The sequence below is a fragment of the Hydra vulgaris genome, chromosome 02 (genome assembly GCF_038396675.1).
Source record: "Hydra vulgaris chromosome 02, alternate assembly HydraT2T_AEP".
In the NCBI taxonomy this organism is placed as follows: domain Eukaryota; kingdom Metazoa; phylum Cnidaria; class Hydrozoa; order Anthoathecata; family Hydridae; genus Hydra; species Hydra vulgaris.
This window is the reverse complement of record NC_088921.1, coordinates 54,746,554-54,765,026: the sequence shown is the minus strand read 5'-3', so window position 1 is coordinate 54,765,026 and position 18,473 is coordinate 54,746,554. Positions and strand designations below refer to the sequence as shown.

Genomic DNA, 18,473 nt, shown 5'->3' with positions numbered 1-18,473 from the left:
GAGTGTGAGAAGTGTCCTGGAAAAAAGAGAATTGAAAAAAAGTTAAATGAACTGTTAGGGGATTCAGCAAATGAAATAACTTATAAGCAATGGTTGAAGACTGATAGATGCTCCTTGGAAACCATAGTTAAAAGTCCTGATGAGTTTCTAGAAGAGTTAACAGACAAGTTATATAACCTCACAAAACATCATTATGTCAGCAAATCACAGACATTCTTTTTAAACCAGCTCAAAGAAAACATGAAGCCAAATGAATGTATTATGCAAATGGATTTTGCTGAAAATTTTTCATTTATTATACAAGATGAAGTTCAGTCATCCTATTTTTCCAAAAATCAAGCAACTCTCCATCCATTTGTCATATATGTGCAATCTTTAAATGGAAACCAATCACCAGAAAGCAAATGTTATTGTGTTATATCTGACAATCTAATTCACAATACTGAGGCAGTGTTCAGTTATGTTTCCAAAATCATACCAATTCTGAAAGAGGAATATCCACAAGTTCAAAAGATCAATTATTTCACTGATGGTGCAAGCAGCCAGTATAAAAATAGGTTAAATTTTCATATCACAATATTTTTAAAAAATTTTGATAACAATTACCTATTCTTGACAAACTATTTTCAGCCCTTGAAATGATGTTTTTAAAATTGGATACAAAATTGATAATCTTTAACTGAATAGGTTTTTTTCTTATTGTATTTTAGGTTTAATTTGAAAAACCTGTGTTTTCATGAAAAAGACTATGGACTAAAAGCAGACTGGCATTTTTTTGGGACTGCACATGGAAAAAGTGCATGTGATGGAATAGGTGGTACAGTGAAAAGAGTTATTCATAACCTATCCCTTCAAAGGCCAATTGGCAATCAAATTTTGACACCGAGGGACATGTTATTAGTTGCTAAAGAAAAAATTAAAAACATCAGGTATATATCATGCTATTGTCAAAGTGTATGTACATTTAGGTTATGATATTTTTTCAAATAATTGATGTCTAGTATCCTATATCATAATAGGCATTTAAACAAAAATAATAAAAATAACGTATGAATGTTTAGTTATAAAAAATCAAATAGTATAGAAAAGGATTCCTTAAAACAAGACCTTACTAAATACATATTTGGAAATAGAATTATGATTTATGTTAACTCTTTTTCAGATTTATCTACATTTCTGAAACCGAAACAGCTGCTATTACACATGAAGTGCTTGCTAAACGATTTGAGAATGTTCCTGCCATCAAAGGTACTCGCTCATACCATTATTTCTCACCTCAATCATGCTGTTTAAAAGCTTATGTAACATCAATGAGCAGTACATTTGACTCTTTTCACATGCTGGAAGATACTTGCATTAATACACAAAAATCGATGAATACTGATATCAATATTAATGATTGGGTATTAGTGAATTATTTTGGTGAACTCTTTCCTGGAAAGATAACTGATCTTAAAGGTGACACAGTTTGTATTAGCTGTTTACAAAAAGCAGGCAATTATTTCAAGTATCCAACAACCACAGATATCCATTGGTATCCAGTTAGTGACATTATTGCCACGTTACATGACCCTGAGCTCAAAAACACTAGAGGATTTTACTCTTATCTTATTAAAAAAAGGATGAAATGAATTATCATATATAATTGTTTTCAACTACATTATTATGTATTGCCATTATTAAGGAAGAATACAAGAATTTTGTAAAAAAGATAACTATGCTTTTTACATAAACAACAATGCTGGGCTAGAAATGGTTTTTATAGCAATTATATAAAATTTTGTAAAACAAATTACAGATAGTGGGTTACATCCCTCACATGGGCCAGAAAGCAGGTTGGAGGGGCACTGGTTTCCAATAACACTATTCAGCCCTGATAATTGAAAAATAGGGTTAATAAAAAATGCTGCCATTTTTGTTGTGAACATGACAAGTTTGTGATGTTTACATTTTTATATAGTTAGATCTAATGGCCTTATTTGCTGTTAATATCAGATCAATACAAAGTGTTAGAAAAATTTACGAGCCATCCCCAAATGGCTGAAAATGGGACTTTTTAGTAAAGTGGACTATATATTTTTAGATAAACTGATTTCTAAAATGTAACAAGCTGCTTATATTTTGCCAATTTGTTGTAGACCATTGTAGCTAATTAGAAAACTAACATGTAAGGACTTGTTGATGAATAGAAAAATACTACAGTTAACTTCATTTTGCCTTTATTTAACATTTTTCAGAATTTTTCCAAAGTTTAGGAGGCTGTAGTTTTTTTCTAACATGATACAAGCTAATGAAAATCACAAATTTTAAGACAGAAATATCTAGAAAATAGTTCTAGAAAAAATGAGCCACTTGCTGAAAGTTAGAAAAAAGTTATAAGGCCTTAAAGTTGTCTATTTTTACCATTCGAGGAACCGAGGGGGGCTAACTGAGAGTGTTTGTAAGGCCATTATTTCTAAACCGTTGCACTTGGAACTCTGAAATTGCACATTTAACCTATTTACATTATTTAGATAATGATATGTAAAAATCAGGAAAATCAGAGATGGTACCCCACAAAGTTTTCTTGAAATTGGTTGAAATATAATGATTTGACCCTGTTATTATTTTTATTAACTGTTTGTTTGAATTTTATTTGCTATTTTACTTAATAAATAGTTAAACTTAATAATTGAAATAAAAAATTTAAAAAAATCTTTTTCAAAAAATGTTTTTTGATAAAACAATTGTTGAACAAAACAGTTGAAGAAAACAAAAAGAAAAAAATAATTTAGTTACTTTCTTTTCCTGTTAAATATTTTAAAAGACAAAAAAGAATAAAGTGTCAAAAATAAATGGATATGGATATGAAATCTTCAGAATCTAATTTCAACTTGGATTTAATAAACTAAAAAGTTTTTTTTACACAAAAACTACTTTTATTAAACTCAAGTGTTTTAGCTGTAAGTGTTCCAGCACTCTAGCTTCATTTAAAATCACAGATGAAATTAATTATAAATAAAAATTAATAAAAACTAATACTTACGATAAATATCCATGTGTGTCACTTTTTTTTTTATATTTAGGAATCATAAAATTATCAAGTAATACGCCTTCAGGGACATCTTTCAAGTTTCCAATACCTGCACCTAAAAAAAGATTTATTTGGATATAATATACAATTTAATAAACATTTTGCAGATTATAATTAAAATTAAAATAATGACATAAATGTGTAAAATGATCTTTGTGTTTGTTGCAGTTAGTGCAAACAAAAAGATCAGCTGTATTATTTTTTAGTTGCCTTAAATGGTTGCTTGCACTTAGTGCAACCAAAAAGATTAGCTGCATGATTTTTTGAAAAATAAAATAGTTTTTAATGAATCAGTTTGTAAACAAAAATACAAAGTTTCTAGAAAGAAAAAGTAACAAAACATCTGATATCGTTCTGAGGTGTGGCTAAAAAAAAGGCTCATTTTTTAGCCAGAGTTCACAAATTGGCAAAAATTTAAGACCTGTAGGTCTTAAGATTTTCGTACGTTTAGAATAATAACTTTTTATAATATATTTAAATTAAAAAATCATATAAAAGATTAATTATTTGTTGTAACTGTTTTGAGAACAATTATGAAATGGTAATGTTGTACAATTTAGCATAAAATCATTTTGAATATCTACATACTGGGTATGCAGTATTCAATACTTATAGTTAATGAAGCAACATTTGACTATTGCATATACAACTTTAAAATGATGGGTCTTACAGAACATACAACACAAGTTGTTTACATTGTAAAGAAAGGCTTATGCTTAGATGTCGAAACTTAACAACATGCTTAGATACAGATATATGAAAATGTAAACATTTGCTTTTTTAGTACAAGATAATAAATTCTGAAACCATATTACCACAAGAATAAAAAATTATATTAAAACAACACTTCTAAACAACCTATAAACAATTTAATTGAGTTATAGTAAGACTACTTAATGATCTATTATTCTATTATATAATAATCTATTGAATATATATAAACATTTCTGTATTAAGTAAAATATTTTTTATAAATAATTTTGTGTGTTGATCACATGTTAAAATGTTATATAAAAAAATACACAAATATAAAACTTATATATTTAACACAATTAAAAAAATAAGATAAAAAGTAAACAATATGACAACAACTAACAGCAATTTTAAGCCTTAATAATGTCAAAATAGAAATATTAAAAATAATTGTTTTCATAAATATATTACATATACTTATGTAAGGTTATGTATGGTTACCATGGTTACAAGCTTCTAATACCTATATTCACAAACAAATATCAAAGTTTATCTCCTCTAATTAAGTTGCAAATGAAAAAGCACATTTTATATTTCTATATTTCTGTGTTAAAGCATGACACTCGATATAAGATCAGTTTAGTATAATGAACCAAGGAATATACTTTTTTAATAAACATTTTGTTAAAACAAAAATGCATTTTTTTTATTATAAACTGCAATTGAATCTCTGTTTCAAATTTAAACCAACTCACCTGTGCCTTGCCTGCCTCAATAAGTAACATAACAAAACTAATACTATTTGTTCTTAAACAATAAACTTGTATTCTTGGATAAGATTACAAGTTTATCAAGTATACAAAAAAGCTGTAAACTTTCTCTATTATGTGTAAAAACCTTTACCCTATACCTTAAACTCAAACTTGCTATTTCATACTTTTATTACAGTCAATTGTCAAACTAATTTTTAAAGTGCAATTAATTTTTGCAACAAACTGCAGGTGCCTGTTTTAGTCAAAGTCTAATATCGCTGTGTGGTAGATGTGGAAATATTAATTAATGCAAATGCTAATCTAAGTTGGATTCAAACTTTTGTTTTTCAGATTTAAGCTTATTAGCCCTTCATGTTGTGTGGATATCCTGCTTTTATATCAGTTCTATTTATTTTTGGGTCTTTTGAAAAAGGTTTCAATTTTTAAATTTTTTCTGCTTGAAAAAATCCAGATATTGAACTTTTGAATTGTTTTAATGATTGTTGATTCAAATTTTTTCAATATTAAGGCATGCAATGATTTTTTTTAAATTATAAGCAGCTGTCTCTTTTTTTGTTTTTGTTAAGATTATTTAGTTATATACTTTGAAATATGAATACTTTATAAAATTATTGTTATTATATATATATTAACAATAATTTTATAAAGTATTCATATTATTGATTAAAATAAACAAAAATAATAAATTAACATAATTCAAATACAATTATTTTTTACTAATACTTTTACAGAAATTAAAAAGTACAGCTCTATACTTGACTGGTCAATTGTTCAATAATGCAGTAGTGGTGTAGTGGTAGAGCGCTTCCTTCGTGAGCAAGAAGTTTCAAGTTTAATCCTAACTACATTCCTGGTAGTACCGGGCTCAACTTGAGACCTTGTTTGCCAAGGTTTGTGTTTTGGAGTTAAAGATTTGGAAGAGGGTTGTAACCACAATTAAAGTAGCCTCAACTGTAGAGGCCTTCATAGCCTTTGGAAGGTAAATAAACAGAAAAATAAAATTTTAACCTTTTTTTTAAATTTATTTTTTTATTCAATGGTAATCTCAAAGGACATTTTTAAAGTTTTTATTCAAAATCAGTAATATGCGTTTCGTTTATATGATTATAAATTTAGAAGTGAAAGTAAACGAAACAAAATTTTATTCTAACAATTAAATTTTGAACACAACATTAAATTTATTTAAAAATAGCAGCAGGCTATTTTTAAATAAATAGTTAACTTTTATTATTCATTGATTGGGCCCCCTCTAAAAAATAAATTTATGTAAAATTTGACTCTCTTTGCGGGAAAAAATCTGATCAGCCTTTATTAAAAAACATATTGGCATACAACGTGCATACTAATATGCTTTTGAATATTTAGTTGTTTTTTTTAATTTTACTTTTTTACTTTTTGTCTATTTTTATCATCATCAAACTCATTAATGATATTGGTACATCACTAATAATTATATTGCTCACCTTTTATGGTGTGTTGATATCTTAACTTATACAAATGTTTAGCTGCTCCAATAACATCTTCTCTCAGTAGTTCTAATTCATGATGAAGCGCACATTTATTTAATCTCTAAAAAAAAAAGTTTTCATAATAATAATTTTAAAAAAAACAAACTGACTTATTAGTCAAGATTAATGCTTAGATCAGATTTTAGATTTTGTCTTTTGATTGGTTCATTCTTCATTGATTCATAAACAACATGATCTTAAAAAAACAGCACAAGAAGTAAATTGAAGTCCTTTTTGTAAACAAATGGCATAATATGGATGAGGTGATAAAATGCTTCTGCAATATCCAAAACAAATAAAACTGCATTTTCATTCAGTTTGACATTAACGAGTTCTATCCATCCCTCTCTAAAGCACTGCTTCAAGACTCTATTAATCAACTCAAAGCGATTTAGTAGCAAAATGTTACAATTTAAATATGTGATTTCTAGCGTTTTGTCTGAAAATTCTACAAATCACTCTGAGTTGATTAATGGAGTCTTGAAATAGTGTTTGAAGTAGTGCAAGACTCCATTAATCAACCCAAAGCGATTTGTAAAACTTTCAGTCAAAAAGTTTGAAATCTTACATTTTGCTACAATCACAATACAATTTGGTATGTTTTTTCTTTGAACATTTTTTGTTGGGGCAGCCAAATCATAATTAAGTAATTATAGAAATAAATCACTTTATCATGAGCACACTGCAAACCTTGACAATAAAATACTTGACAAGCCTCAACACTTTTGTTTTTGTACTAAAAAAGCAATGTTTTTTTATGGAGTGTAAAGGGGCAAAAGTGTTTTTTTTTAAGTACACTTTGAAGATTTTCTTGCAAAATTTTCTGATGCAAAACTTAACAGAAAACAAGCTTTACTCTCAGTGATTAAAGGGCAAGTTTTGTAGTAAATCTTTGATACATTATTGTGTCAGTTGTTTATAGGTTGTCAATTTAGAGGGATTGCTGTTGTCGTTTCTGAGGAATCATTTATTATAAAAAGTTTCCAAACAAAACTTTTTATTTTAAACTGTTTACTTTAAAATAGTTGACATTAAAGCACACATTGAAGGATTTGTAATGAAAACATCTGTTTGTAGATACAAATATCTAAGAAAATATCCATCTGAATAATTTTCGATTACCTGGTTATTTGGTATACAACCAAATATTTGAAAAATACTATCCGGGGCACCCCTACATTATAGTGTCAATTCCTGTTTATAGGTTGTTTATACAATTTATATTTAGTTGGATTTAAAAAGGAAAATACAATCTTTCCAATGATATCAAGTATGGTGCATTTGGTTTCTCTTTCAAACCAAATATCAACTCGGAATAAGTACAGCTTTTGTCGAAAAAAACAATTAATTGTCTTAACAGCATTGATTGCCTGCCAAATTTTATGCTTAAATCAATGAATTATATTTGGGTGTTAGCTTCGAAAATTGATACTACTATTTTCCATCCTCATCAATCTTATTTTCTTTCCTCCCATTATACTCTCAAATAGATTTAAAGACTGGATTTTCTTTGCTATTGCTGTTACACAAATTTTAAAGCTTTAAATCTGTTGCAAAAATGCTACATCTTTATTAAGTTTATGTTTCAAAATTTGTCTCAGGTCAAAATTTGAAAGTGATTGGCAAAATTCTATTTTTAAGAAAGCATTTTTTTAATTTTTCAAACTTTCAACAGAAACAAAACATTCAACTCAAACCTATATAGGTCATAGTTGACTCTTTTCATTAGCAACTAAACACTAAAACTAATGACTACTGATACTTGTGTCAAAAATTGACAATTTGTTACCCAAAATTAAACCATCTAATTATAAATGGCTCGACTTTAGTTAAAATGTGGTAGAGACTAATTCCAGTCTAATTGCTTTGTAAGGCATGCAGAGGAGGGCAAATAAAATATATGCAGCATTGCTAAAAAATAGCACTGGTTTGCTAGAAGAATAAAATCATTGTCTTAGCATTTTAATGAACCACCTGCTTTGCAGTTTGGAAGTAATTTGAATCTACGATCTGTGTAAAAGGAAAAGAAGCAAAATATTTTTCTTGAATTTGAATCTTCCAGGTTTATCTTGAATTGAGATGTAGATGCCTTTGGAAGCATACCTGCTTCATCTGTGATATGTATCGTAATGTTGATCTTAGAGCCATGTGATGTATTTTTTAAATTAAGACAATATTGAATAGACATCAGGATTTATACTTGAATTTTGTAAGAGACAAGGCTTACCTTTTGCTTCACATTATAATTACAATCACGATTACTAGACATTATAATTAAAATTTTGATTAAGTAATTAAATTTAAAAAAAGTGTTACAAGAACATTTCCAAGGTTTTCATTTTCTAAAAATGAAAATATTGAAGATTTAAAAAATGACTTTTATTTTCTAAAATTGTATTAGCAGAAGTTAAAACCATACTATCATTTCTGTTTAAATGATTTGAGTTAACTAATAAGCCATATATATTGAGACAAGTATGAACACAGACAATATAGAAAAAACATTAATTTAGTTAGCAAGTGTTTACAATAAAAGCTATAACATAATAAATGTTTATCTTATAAAGTACTACTTTAAATTTAAAATATCGTGTAAACATCCAATTTGAAGGTATAAATTATGAAACAATTATCAATTAGGAAAAATATTTATCCTAATTGATAATTATTATAATTTATACCTTCAAATTGGATGTATATATTTAAATATATACATAATATAATTTACTATTAATTATAATGCTAATAAATAATGGATAATTTTATTTATTTTATTTTAATGTTATTAATATACTTTATTAAAAAGATCAATTAAGGTTATTTAGGGTTTCTGTGCCATTTTTATAGATTGTATTTCCAACATAACCGCAACTGAAGGAAAAACCAAAATCCGGCAATGTCCAAGCTTATTCAAGAAAAAAGTTAAAATTAGATTAATCAGTGGTTAAAGTAAGTTATTTATGTATGATCATGGCCAGAGACGTATTTCTATTTTTGGCGCCTTGGGGCACTTATATTTTAAGCGCCCTCTTCACAAATAACTGAATACTTTGATATGGGGTGATTATTAAAAAAACAATAACATTTTTAATACAAATACAAATATATAATTAAACCACTTAACACAAGAGACAAATAAAGGGATCGCGAATTGAAAATTCCGTAAAAAAATTCTAGTCTTTAAATTTAAAAAACTTTTATGAATGGTCCGAAAAAATAGGTGTATTAATGGTTTTCAAGAAAAATAAAACTTGAAGACCAATAACTTTTACGGAATTTTCAATTCGCAATCAATTTGCTCTTGTAAGATTAAAAATATATATATAATTTTCTGCGTGAGTTTTGTTTTGCAAATGTATTTATAATGTCATTATAGTTTATATCTATGGTAAGTGCAGATTCAGTAGATAGAATTGCTAACTTAATAAGATATTCACACCAGTCATTCCCAACCTCAAATAAGACTTAACCCTCTTTAATGCTAAAAATGTTCTCTCGGCTGAACAATTGGACGTAGGGCAGAATATATATATTCTTTAAAATATATCTACTTATAATAGATATAGCATTAAGTATAGTTATATAGTTCTTGAAGTTTATCAGTTCCGATCATTTTACAAATATCTATTATAGTTTTAGGTCTTATATTTTCAGTTAAATTCATTAAATAACTTCTGAATTGTATACACTCGTTAGCAAATGAAGTCGAAAGATTATTTTTTTAATATTTTTTGAAGTATTTCAACTTTTTTGTAAACTTCTGATGGTGACTTTTTTATTATTTGAAACAATAGTTTAAATTTTTTATTGGCTTCATCATAGCACAATTTTTTCTTTCTAGTTCAGAATGTAGTTTATAAATAATATCTGTTAACCCCTAGAGTCTTGAATTTCAAAATTTATTTCTCTTTTTTTTTCATCTACAGTTAATTTTCTTGTTCTTATGCGTATTTTCTGATATGTTTTGTGTCCCTATTTGTTAATTGCTCTCTCTCTCTCTCTCTCTCTCTCTCTCTCTCTCTCTCTCTCTCTCTCTCTCTCTCTCTCTCTCTCTCTCTCTCTCTCTTTTCATAAATATCAAACATACTAACACCTTTTTATATGATTCTAAATCAATCTTAACTGACTGTAATTGTTTCCTATTTTTGTTTAACCTATCTAGTATATCACCTCTCAATGTGGCCATTAAAATCGTTTCAAGATAGTCCATTAGCTTCTGGATTTGTGATTGACTTTTGTGATTTAATATCTTTGATAAATCAAAAAAGTTATTTCAATTTTTGTTTAAACTAATTTTTGCATTAGATCTGGCTGACCAACTGGTATCTTATATTTCTAAGTGATATATTTTCTGTTAAATTAAATTGAAGTTTTCTCATCTATATATAAAGCACTGAAAAAAATATAGATACTTTGAAGCAAAATAAAAAATTCCGAAGCATTCCTACAACAGTCCACAGCGCATCCACCATCAAGATTGAAAGAGTACATTTCAACAACAGTCAATCCTTTTGCAACATTTGTACCAAGCATGGTACAAATGTTGCAAAAGGATTGACTTCTTTAATGCGAGCTTAAAGTCCTGTATGTCTACCAGACATGTTAGACACATTGTAATTGTAACCACGACTATTGTTTATATCGAATCCATGCAATTCTGAAAATAAAAATATAGCATCATAATTATTCAGATTTATGACCTCAATTGGGTAAAAACCCTATAAATCTTTCTACCGGACAGCCATTCTTTTGAACATACCAAAAAATGAACACAGTTAATCTACACAGCTAATATAAGAAGTAGAATCAATACTGAGGGAAAAATATTTAGCTTTCTTCATTTCTTTCACCATTTGTTGTATAAAACTATCTGGCATTATATCTATGAACTGCTCATATATATTAAAAGATAGGTTCGATTCTCTAAAAAAGGGTCAAACTGAGCAGAGTGACTTTTTTTACCAAATCAACGTTTTCGCGCGAATAATTCGCGCATAGTTATGTATATTTCCCAAGTGGACTTTGATTGTCTTTTGAATGATACTTTCTTCTGCCAACCAAACGCATTTATAATTTTTATTAGGATGAATTTTCAGTGGTAATATTTTCGGTTAAAAAAATATGTCCACGTATACTTGTAGGTAAAAAAGCAAACAATTCTAAATTTTGCCGCAAAAAACTTATATATGGTAGGTCTATCAGTCGATCTATGATTTAGACATGATAATAATATAAACAATTTTGAGAAAATAATATAAATTACTATTTAACAACTTTCTAAGATACTACCGTTCTGATAGATGGCGCCCTATCAAAACTTGGTACTGGGGTCAAAGCCCCCTCTACCCACAACCCCTCCTCCCTCCCGTCCGTAAATACGTCTCTGATTATGCCTTGCAAATAAAATAATGTCAGAAATCAATCTCGAAATAAAAATTTTAAAAGTTATTTAAAGATTCGCACATGCAAACACCAGTCATCCCAGAATTTCAGAAAATTCAAAAAGATTTGGAACCAGCACAAATATGCAACAAGAAACAATGTCAACTCTGCTGATTCTTATAATTTTTTTTATCCTTGTTGAGTTTTTTTATCCTTGTTGAGTGTATACTAAAACTAACCTGTTTGTATATTTTAGTTTACATATTATTGTATGAAGAATAAAGTTCTTCTTCAAGTGTTACTTGAGACAATAAACAGTGTTAACAATTCGGTTAAAATGTCTGCTAGAGCTGTTAAACCTTTTTAAGTACCCAGAGACAATTTGCACAGCAGAATAACTAGAAAAACTGAAATGGGTGGAAATTTAAATGCCACATGATCTTAAAGAAAAGTTACTAGAATTTGCTTATAACAGGACTAGAATGGCCGTTCAATTTGGAAAAGAAAAAATCTTGATTATTATTTTTTTTAAAACCACAAAAATAAAACTTAATAGACATCAAAAGAGTGCTGCTACATCGACTGACAAATAGGTAGAACATACATTTAATTTAGACTTGCTCAGGTTAAACAATCTTAAACATACTGCATACTGACAGGGGCTATTCTAGACCATTTTTGACAGCGTCGACCGTATTTGGGCGCTAATTTGGGCGCCACCCAAATCAAAATTTGAGGACTTTTTTTATGGCAAATATTCGAGAAAAACGCCGATTTTCGATAATATTTCTGCTAAATTTGTCCGGGACGGGGGAGTACCGCCGCCTAAATTTTTCTCCTAGAATAGCCCTTGACTGATATTAAAAGTAGTTTTACATGGTTAAAAAATAGACTTTTTTTTAACAGTAAACAATATTCTTAGATAAATTTAAGTTTTATACTTCAATACACAAAATATTTTATAAGAACTAAGTAATATACAACTTAGTTATTGGTTTTAATTAGTAATAGTAACTTAATTTAAAACTTTAGCTTTTGAAAATTCCCATACCCTATTTGAAGTATTCACAAGTATTTTTTACAAAATTGTTTATAACAAAAAAGCTTATTTGCTAAGTGAGTAGTTTTAACTAATCTTTACTAAACTATATAAATACCTTTGTTTTAGAACGACTTGGATCTATTAATGCCAAGTGGATTAATGAAGAAGCTCTCATGTAATAGATAACTAAGGCAATCCAGTTTGGATCAAATAACATATTACTGCTTGAAATAGCTTGTGGAAAGAACTTGTCCTATGATTAGAAAAAAGTAAAAGTTATAAAGCACTGTTTTATGTTTTCTTTTAAAACAGATTTTAAAGGCATAAAATTGATTTAGCTAAATATAACATAATTTATTTTATGAACCAATATTTTTGCTGTATTTTATTATATAAAATCTAATAACCTTTTTTGAAAGAAAATTTGAAAAATCATTTTTAATATCTAAGCTATTTCCTTTTTCTAAAAATCCTGAAACTGCATCCACCTCATCTTGTTTTTTGCTAAAATAAAACACAGTATATTTTAAAGTGCAGATACTCTTAAGTGTTAAATTCATGTGACGGGATGTTTATTATTTATTTATTTTATTTTATTTCGTCAATTAAAAAAAGAATACAATGCCATTTTATATAAATAAAATTTACATGACCGGGGCTAAAAGAAGACAATATTTGCCTTATCACTACGCCCCGACGTGATTTCATCAGCAAGCGTGTACAATCATTAAAATGTAAACATAAAATTATTTTGTACCATATAAAAAATAAATACAAATTTTACAAGTATGTTAAGATCAGTTACTAATCTATTATTTATTTATTTGTTTATTATTTTTTGGAAAATTGTTCTACCTGCCCTAAGCTTATTAAGATACCAAAGTAACTGTACCTCAAAACTAAAAAAAAATTGTCAATAGATAACAAGTAACTGTTTAAAACAATCAACTATTGTAAAAAATTAAAGAGTAATTCTTGCATTTTTTACAATAGTTGATTGTTCTTCAAATTAATTCCAAGAGTTATTAACAGATGTAATACATTTTAAGACTAATACTTGTAAGAAATTGTAAATTAAAAAAATGGTCACATTAATAAATATTTATATTAAATATTACCTAATAGTAATGTTAAAAAAGGAGGGTTTAAGAATTTAACCACGCTATTTGTAAATAATTATTGAAATAGTTTAAAGTATTTTAACATTTATTAACTATATTTTAGTAAATTTAATATTAGTGGTTAATAATGTTTTACGTGATTAGTAATTAAATGTTTAAATACTTTAAACAATTTTTATTCAATATTTTCATTACATTTTACAATATTTTACATATTATTTATATTCGACATTTACAATACATTTTACATATATCAAATCCCGTAATATTTGCAAAATCAACAATGGTGGTTTTACGTCTGTGGTTTTACGTCTTGAATTTAAATAACTGTTCGAATAAAAACATAAACAATTAATAAACGTATTTAGGGGAGAGTAAGGAGAAGTGGGACACGTAAATTTTTTTTAGGGTAATTGCAATATCTTTTTTATTTGATGTATAAACTGAACCAAACAAGTTTTTACGAATAAACCTTCTTTTTAAGCATCGATTCAATCCCCTTAGGTTTCCAGCCAATTATAACTAAGTATATAAGTTTTGCTTTTAGAGACTGTGTCGTTGGGGTAAAGTGGGACAAGAGTGAGTAGAAGTGGGACAAATAAATTTAAAACAACATTTTAACACAAATCGTTAAATAGAAACTGATCAAATCACCTAATCGACGTTAAAATGTTCTAGAGCTTTCACCAATCGAAATAATCAAATGGCGACAAGAAAATCCGGGCATAAACATTTCTTTTTTTTTGTCCCACTTCACCCCAAAGTAAACACTTTTTAGTGTTTACATTGGAGTGAGGTAAAGTACATTTCAAAATTAGGGCTTCTAGTGCACGCAGGGAAACAAAGCAATTTCTGCTAAATAGAGGGGAAGAAACTTAATTGTATACATTAAATAGCAGTATTTAGGCACCACTCCTAATTAGAAACTTCAGGCTGTCCCACTTCTCACGCGTCCCACTTCTCCCCACTCTCCCCTACTATTATTTTAATTTTAAAATTTTGATTTAAATGTTTGCAAATCTGTTCATTTAACTTTTACGAAAGGTTAATAAATTTTAAAGTGATTTTAAGGCGCCTTTTAACTTAAAGATTATAATTAAAGATGATAAGATATAAATACGATAGACGTAATTTATTAAAATGATATAGATTTTTGACTTTAAAGCATACTATGTTTTAAAAAATATTTTTTATTTTTTTATTTATTAAATATAATTTAAAAAAATTAAGTTTGATAAATAAGTTACATTTACTATGGATTTTTAAACATTAAAAACATTGATGTTTAGAAATAACTTGATCTTAATAAAACTTTTATTAAGTCAACCGTTATTTTTATTATTAGTCAAAAAGAACAAAACATTTTGAAAAAGGTTAAGTTTCGTTTTTTCGTTTTCCTCATGTAAACTTAAAGAAAAAGATAAAGATCAAAAGTTCATTTATTCAAAAATTAAATTTGCGTGATTAGACTGAAATCCTTTACTAAGTTCATTTATTATCAAAAGCAGTCACTTTTAATTGCCATTTTCGTAACAAGTTTTTAAAATTGAGTTTCGTAATTCTTTTTTTTTTAAACATTCAGTTAGTAAGCGAGAGACAGTTACGTCACATAGCTACGTGAAAAAAGCAAAAGCTTTTTCATTCATTTTACCGTCCTATAGAAATAATGAAGTAGCTAAAATAAACTGAAAATTATATATATACTACTGTACATGAGCCGTATTCCCATTTCTCCGTTAAGTTTAACGAAGCGTTAGTCAAAAATTTCTTTTAAATTACATTAATAAAAAATTTATTTAAAATTATAATTTTTTAAACATAAATATTTTATTGTTTAATGACGTTATATTATATATTATATAGTTACATTATATAAAACATAAACGTTTTATATAAATTTTCGTCATTTCTTTACTTAAAAATATTGTAATGGAAGATAAAAGTTAGATAAGTGTTTTTTACTAATTTATTATTGCTCTGTTCTTTAAGAATATTGAGCGCTCTATTTGTAAAATACACTAACATAATTTACATATATATATATATATATATATATATATATATATATATATATATATATATATATATATATATATATATATACATATATATATATATATATATATATATATATATATATATATATAAATTAGTTAAAACACTTATCTAATTTTTGATTACTTCAACACTGTGTTTCGCCATCAGAACCTTCTGATGGCGAATATATATATATATATATATATATATATATATATATATATATATATATATATATATATATATATTTATATATATATATATATATATATATATATATATATATATATATATATATATTATATTTAAAAATTATTTTTAATTACTTGCATGTAGGGCTGTTAATTTGAACTTTTTTTAAAAAAGTTCGAACTCGAACATTTTCGAACTATTTAGGAAAAAAGTTCGAACTTTTTTCCAACTTTTTTTATAGTTTTTATTTATTTAAAATGTGTTAGGTGTTGAGGCACATTTTGCTCGTTGCAGTTTTTGTCAAAAAATGAAAATACTTCTAAACTTCAGATGTTCTTGATGTGCTTGCGCTGAGTAGCCATTTTTGTTTGAACTAACAATTTTTTATAATTTTAATTTCAAACGTAAATAAACAGTGGTCAAATGGTGAAAAAGTACCAGCCACTGTTTAACTACTTTTTAATAGGAAAAAACCGATCCTACCTTAAATGCGATGGCGCTACAGGTGATGTTACTTTGATTATACAAACACAAAACAAAAAAAACAAAAAATATTCAAATTTATAAAATTTTACATACATTTCAGCTTGTTTTACAAAAATTAATGAAAAGACATATCAGTTTTTAAAATTCATAAGTTCGTACTATTGGGAGAAAATAGTTTGAACCAGAACATTGAAATTTTTGAGTCAAGTTCGAACGTTCGAACTTGAACATGTTCGAACAAGCAGCCCCACCTGCATGTAAAACGCCAACCTTTGCATACACACGCATAAAAAATTCAAAACATTTCAAAATCAATTCTGAATTTGGAAACGTTTAAATTAGTCAGAAAAAGTAAAGATTTTTATTAAATATCTCATAAAGTATTGCTGATTTTTTATTTTTTATTTTTTTTACAGATAAGTAATCACCGTTGAATTCTGCATCAAACAGTATGCAATTTAATTTATTTTTGTTTTTTTAAAGTCGGTTTTGAAATGATGGTTTTCTGAGTTTTAAAAAATGTTTTACTTGCAATTAAAAAATTTCATAGTATAACTGTATATTTTTGAAATAATTTTTCATATTCTTATTAACCTTGTCTTTCTATTTATTATTCAGTTTTGTATTTCAAAATCCTACAAAAATAAAAGAGGTAATAATAAGAGAACTAAAGCTGTTCGGAATTAGGGACTGTTCAGTATTAGAAAAATCTACGGTATATATTTTAAGGGAGTGCTGCTACAAGGAAGTGTCGCTACATCGACTAAGGGTTTGTTTTAGACAAGCTATCTATCATTAAAAAAAAAAACTTTTTCAAGTTTTTAAACGTTTTGAGGTCTGGTTTATTAGCGTTCTCTTTAAAACTACATTAAGATTTAGTAACTCTTCCTGATGATCCAGCAATGGTGAAACTTCAAGTCGAAGATAAAAGTTAGATAAGTGTTTTTTACTAATTATATATATATATATACATACATATATATATATATATATATATATATATATATATATATATATATATATATATATATATATATATATATATATATATATATATATATATATATATATATATATATATATATATATATTTCATATATATTTATAAAATATCATAAGTATCGCTTACTTTATAAAAATAGTGACCAACCTGATTAAAGTAGAAGTAAAATTTAAGGGAAGAATGAATTCATCAGTTAATCTTTTAACTTGCTTCCAAATTGATGAGGATTCACTCGAAAACCAATTAACAAGATCTTTTTTCTCGCTGATGTCTTTTAAAAAGGGTTTATTTGACAGTCTAATAACTTCGGCTATCTTTTGATAAGTTTTATCATTGACATTTTTTCTGCAAATAACGGTTGTTGCAAGAATTAAAAAAAAAAGGTTTGAAATTAAAATATTCATCTTTTAACACAAATTTCTTTTGCTTTACAGCTTTAGAACTTTTTCAGCACTTTTGTACCGTTTATATAACTCAATTTATCCACGCCTAATTAGTTTGCGCATAAACAAGTTTTTTGGTTGTCGTCTAATTTGCTCAACCAGAATTCTAAAACCTGACGTTATTGACTAGACATCACGTATAATTGCTCACCTTTTATCAGCATAAAACCACATGTAAAAAGTATGAATAAATTTAAATAATATAAAAAATAAATTTTGCATCAAATCAAAAAATTTTTTGGAGCCAGTTTTGTGAGTGTTTATTGTATAAAACGGCAAACTTGCATACAAATGCCATATGGTGACAGTTTGTACATTTGATTGTTATTAAGTGTTTATATATATATATTGTTATTTTTATGATTAAAAACAGTAATTTAGAAGTAAGTCGACTATATTTAAGTATTTACCAAACTTTTAGCACGCAGTGAATAAAATGCGTGACTAAAAAATTTTTTTTTTTCTTTCACCAAAACTCCTTTTTTTTTCTTAAAAAACTTCAAGGTAAAATTTTTAATAGGTAACACTTTTTTTGTATATCACTTTTTTTACTTTTTTAACACTTTTTTTGTATATCACTTTTTTTTACTTTTTTAACACTTTTTTTGTATATCACTGTAGGGAAGTGCGTTTATTTTAATTTCAATAGAATACGCTCAAAGGGGTAATTATAAGATGAGTGAAGTCGTTATAGTGCGAAAAAAAATTTGTTTTGTGGTA

General features: G+C 26.8%; 1 protein-coding gene across 1 annotated transcript in view; it reads right to left on the bottom strand.

Moving 5' to 3' along the window:
• The window catches only part of LOC100198208 (uncharacterized), a 34,467-nt gene extending 16,710 nt beyond the window's left edge, over positions 1 to 17,757 (bottom strand). The window contains exons 1-5 of the mRNA XM_065791402.1: positions 17,458 to 17,757; positions 12,879 to 12,975; positions 12,587 to 12,724; positions 6,003 to 6,108; positions 3,026 to 3,128 (exon numbers count right to left, since the gene is read on the bottom strand). Coding sequence (XP_065647474.1) covers positions 3,026 to 3,128; positions 6,003 to 6,108; positions 12,587 to 12,724; positions 12,879 to 12,975; positions 17,458 to 17,714 — 701 coding nt within the window. The 5' untranslated portion in view covers positions 17,715 to 17,757. The remainder of the gene's footprint in view (positions 1 to 3,025; positions 3,129 to 6,002; positions 6,109 to 12,586; positions 12,725 to 12,878; positions 12,976 to 17,457) is intronic.
• Positions 17,758 to 18,473: the final 716 nt, after the last annotated feature.